General features: G+C 49.8%; 1 protein-coding gene across 1 annotated transcript; it reads right to left on the bottom strand.

Annotated features, from left to right (window-relative positions):
- Window positions 1–1,811: 1,811 nt before the first annotated feature.
- On the bottom strand, window positions 1,812–3,216 carry RPRM (reprimo, TP53 dependent G2 arrest mediator homolog). Its single transcript, XM_027055742.2, has one exon. It carries the CDS (start codon window positions 2,843–2,845, stop codon window positions 2,516–2,518), a length of 330 nt encoding a protein of 109 aa, XP_026911543.1. The 5' UTR covers window positions 2,846–3,216; the 3' UTR covers window positions 1,812–2,515.
- Between the last annotated feature and the right edge of the window lie 1,508 nt (window positions 3,217–4,724).

Here is a 4,724-nt window from a genome sequence, read left to right on the forward strand (position 1 = left end):
CTAATAAATTTGTAGGAATACGGAACCCTCAGCAGATGTGGCAGCCAGGAAAGAAACCCGAGTTTAATTTTAAACGTCTGGTTTGTCCCAGCGTGAACGGGTTGCTGTGTTTTGTTTCTCTTTGAAACATGGAGGCAGCAGATTAACTTGGTGCCACAGAAACTGTCTACTAAAATAAAAAGCCTGCATTTCCTGTCCTATCCATTAGCAAAAGTAAACTGTCTTCCATGACTCACCCTTAACTACATGTTGACTCTGCTCCCCTCCCCAGATACAAAAAACAAAAACAAAAACAAAACAAATAAGCAAACTCTTACCAGCTGCAAAGACAGGAACAGCAGGCAAAACTTCCCAATCCTTTTCTGCAAGCCTGCAACCTACCAGCATTCAAAAAACCATTTGAAGTCATAATTCCTGGCAAGATCTGAGGGTGAAATCCACACTTAATAGGGATAGTATGTTAAAGGACACTCAAGCCTTTAGATCCCCATCTTTGACTCAATGGACATGTTTCCACCAGTTGTGCTTCTTCCTGAGTAAATGGGACACATTATTTTTATTGAATTTTAGTCAGTCTTGTATCTGCTGTTGTGAAGTCTTGCATTGTATAGTATAGTAGAGGATCCTTTATGTTTTTGAAAATATTTAGGATCCTAACCCCCAAGCGTGAATACAAGCTGCTCTAACCCTCTTATCAAGTTTAGGCTTGAAGTTCTTGTATTGTATGGGTTACTTTCACATTCACCGTTTTCTAGGCTCTTCTTTCCATCACTGTTCAATTTCTAAGTCCTAAATGTGCCTCCCACCATCTGTAGTTCCACTCCAGCCCATCCTTCCCAGTTTGGGTTGTAATACTCACCCCGCCCCCCCCCCCCCCCCAGGACTTCAGGACCTTGGCTAACTCCTCTGAACCTTTTTATCTGGCCTGGGGTTGGGAACTCCAAATTTAAAAAAAGCAGATCGAGTTCCCCTTTTAACCAGGCCTTTTCCCTAGAAAATGTAATATGGCAAAGACAATGCATGCTGTGTTTTAGTAACAGTGTTTTACCTCAGGGAGACTTAGCCTCATTATGTACTTTAGCAGCTACTTTTCCTCACATTTATTCATTAATTATTTATTGATTCTTCGGCAGCATCCCGACGCCCTCTTGCTGACGTTGGTCAGGGGCAAGACGCCCTCCCTGAAGGCTGGCCAAACCATCTCTTCCCTTCATTAGCGGTGTAACCCTGTGTTCTCACTGGAGCCCTGCACGGAAGTGTCATCTTCCCCGCGGGGGCCTCCTGTTGTCTGTCCTGGCTCAGAGAGCTGAGCCTAAATGAAATATAAAATATTAACTGTTAGAGAAAACAAAGGATGCTGCCTCCAGCATGGCTCCTGTGCCTGAGGCTTGGCCACGTCTGACTAGTCCCTAGGCCTCTCCGTCTTGCCCACACCCTCGTCCCTCCTCGGGATCCACGAGTTGAATTGCAGCTCTCCAAAGCGAATTCCCTGGGCCTGTAACCTGACTCCTCACCACCACGCATTCCCTTCTGCCCAGAGCCCAGAATGACCACCAGGAAGCCAGGAACAAAACACTTAAATGTTGCGTTTATTAAGGAAATGTTAAATACGAAAAAAAAAAAAAAAAAAGAAAGAAAGAAAAAACTCAAAACTGTGTCATGAATGTCAAGAGCACTTTTGTGGCGTAAACCGTGCAGTCACGAGCTACAAGTTCTATTCCAAGTCTTCGCCCCGGCATTAGCTAGGGCGTTAACCACCTCCCCACCCCCGCACCCTAACCTCCCACGCCCCCCCCCCCCGTTGCAAATTCAATAAAAGAAACAAATCACCCAGTTCACATTCGCAGGCTCCCCCTCCCTCTACCCCTTCTCCCACGACAACAAAACTCGAACCCCAGGCAGGCAAACGGGCCACTAGGGCAACAAAGGACTTATCAAATATTTGTATTCAAGCAAACAAACACAAAATCCCTTAAAACGGCACGTTACAATCAATCAAAGGTATTTATAGTCTCTCCCGCCAGGGCTGGGAGGAGCGGGAGAGAATGGGCGCGAATCCTGACACTGATTTGTGTGTCCCCATTAGTTCTGTTGCGTGGCGTATACACCGGTCACTTTTCGGGCCACCAGGCAATCGGTGCCGCTGGGTCTCTCCCCTGCCCGCCCTCTCCACCTGCCCCGAGAGCTTGGCCCACCTGCGGTGGAGGAGGGCCGTCGACCCGGTTGGTCTCGCCGCATCCCACGCTAGCGGCAGCTTCCAAAGTTCTGCGCCCTAATTGCCCTCTTCTTGCCACTTGCTGCTGAGTCCAGTCAGGGCGCTCTCCTCCTACTGCCAGGAATGGGGGCTTTCAGAGGGCCAGCGAGAAACGGGTCGCTTCATCCCGAAAGGCAAAAGTCGAGAGAAATAATTGACTCCGACAGGTTTGCTTCGCCCAGTCTCGGATGGTGAGGGGCGCGGCCGGGCTGGCTAGGTGGGGAGGTGTTGGGGCGGCTGTCGCGGAGGTGGGAGGGCCGGTCAGTAGGGCCCCACGACCACCGCCTCCACCTCCTTAGACGGTCTCCGGTCTTTCACCAGGAAGTTGATCATGCCCTCGGACTTGATGAGGAGGTTGCAGCCAAGGAAGAAGATGCCAAAGACCACGGTGAGCGAGAGCACACACATGACGGCGATCTGTACCACGCGCATGATGTACAGGCTGCGCTCGTCCGGGCCGCCCTCGGCGAAGCCGTCGTCGGTCACCACCGACGCCTGGGTGCAGCAGCGCACGGCGCGCTCCAGCGCCTCGCTGCTGTTGGCCAGGAGCAGGCCCGCCACATCGGTCTGGTTGTCCAGCGCTGGATTCATCGCGGGAGCCGGCGAGCGCCCGGGGATGCGCCGGTCCGAGGGGTGGGAAGGCGCTAGGGTTGCGAGAGGAATGGTAGGGAGCGGAGCGCTCACTTGCAGATTTGCGCGCGCCGGGGCTGCTCGCTCTCTCCTTTCCAAAGTCCCCGGGTCGTGGGACTTTCCCAGGAGCCTTTCCGACGCACGCCGCAGCTCGGCTGGTCTGAGCGCCGTCTGCTCCTGCCGGGGCGGTGCTGTCTCGGCGCTCGCTCGATTGGGGGCTGTTGGAACTTGGCGGGGCTGGGCCAGTGGGGCCGTGGGAGGTGCGGCGGCGGCGGCAGCAGCTGCGTGGCTGCTCTGAGCGAACAGCGGCCCCTTCCGGCCGCACCGCGGCTCTGCGCCGCGGCCGTTCGGCAATGGGGGAAGCAAAGGGGCGAACCTCCTTTCCTTGCTTTCCTTGCTTCGCCTCTTTTCCAACTCCAAAGACGAGGCAGAAGTGACTGTACTTTTCTGGCTTGATGGATGATTAAAGAGTTTCGGTTGGGGGAGGGGTTGCGATCAGCTGAAAGTTTCCGAAGAACTGGGTCACACCATCTCGGCGCGCGTCCTTTCCCTTCTGCCCCTCTCACCTCTGGGCGGATGGAAAGTGTGGATGAATCGCAGGTGCCAGATGGTGCTTGCTAAAGCGCGGGCCAGCCGCCTGTGCTTGATTCCGTCTTGCCTGCGACAGAGTTCTGGTGGAGTAGGGATGATCTGGGAGGGGTGTGTGTGTGTGTGTGTGTGTGTGTGGATTTTAGGAAGAAAGAAAAGCAGGTAGGAGGGAAAGAAAGAAGGAGGAAAAAGGAGAGTGGAAGGAAAGAAAAGGAGGAAGGAAGCTATTGGAAGAATAAAGAGTAAAGGTTTTGTAAGATGTTTGTAGAGATTTTTGAGGGGTTAGGGGGAGGAGGTGCTCTTCTGTGGCCTTTGTGTGGAAGTGGTTGCCAAGAGCAGGGTCACCTCTCTGGTGAGGGTGGGAAGGTGGTCAGAGTGGGCACCCTTATAATCTTCATTGCAGATGAGTTTTTGGATGTGCTTGCAATGTTTTTCTCCTTTGGCAGTAGATCAGTTGTTTTATTGCTCATCAATATCAATCACCTAGAACACTGGCCAACTGCTGGAAGCCTTCCTCATTTTCCATAAACTGATGTGTTTCATCTTAGTCATTTTAAACAAAGCTACAGATGTTTTAGGGGCCTGAGTGAGGCTTCAGCCCATTGTGATTTTGCTGGTAGTTTCAGTGCAATGTTATAAACCTGTCAGTTGTTTCTTAAGCTCTAGAAGAATACTTGAGGTTTTTTTCTCTCTTCTCCTTTTTTTTTCTCCCTCACTCCCCTCCTCCCCCTCTCTCTTCCTTACTTCCTATTTTTTCTTTCAACTATTAACAGGTGGAAACCAGTAATGGGAAGCCCAGCCCAAACTTTTGATAGAATACATTTACTACATTTCTATTAAAACATAGTAGCTGTCTTGCCATTTTCAACTCCATTATCAATTCTGTTCTAATTGCCAGTTAAACTCACTTATGTTTCTCTCCCCAAACATCATTTATTCCATGTTCAGAGATTTCCTTAATGTTTTTTTTACTAATTTATGACCACCTTGCAGAGTGAACTCCCGTTTTAGTTAAAGAGTTTTCAATTTTGGGATCTTGATTATATATCCGCCTCAGTAAACTTAGATCCTTCTAAATAGCTACTTTTATATTAAGGATAGTTTACTAGCTAAAGATCCAGACTTCCGGGCCTTATCTGTAATTCACCTGGTTTATTGCTCTAGTGTTCATAATTACATTAGCCTTGAAGAATACTCCCAACAATTTCTCCTTTGTTTTTTTTATTAATTTTTTTAACATTTATTTATTTTT

The sequence above is a fragment of the Acinonyx jubatus genome, chromosome C1, assembly GCF_027475565.1.
Source record: "Acinonyx jubatus isolate Ajub_Pintada_27869175 chromosome C1, VMU_Ajub_asm_v1.0, whole genome shotgun sequence".
In the NCBI taxonomy this organism is placed as follows: Eukaryota; Metazoa; Chordata; class Mammalia; order Carnivora; family Felidae; genus Acinonyx; species Acinonyx jubatus.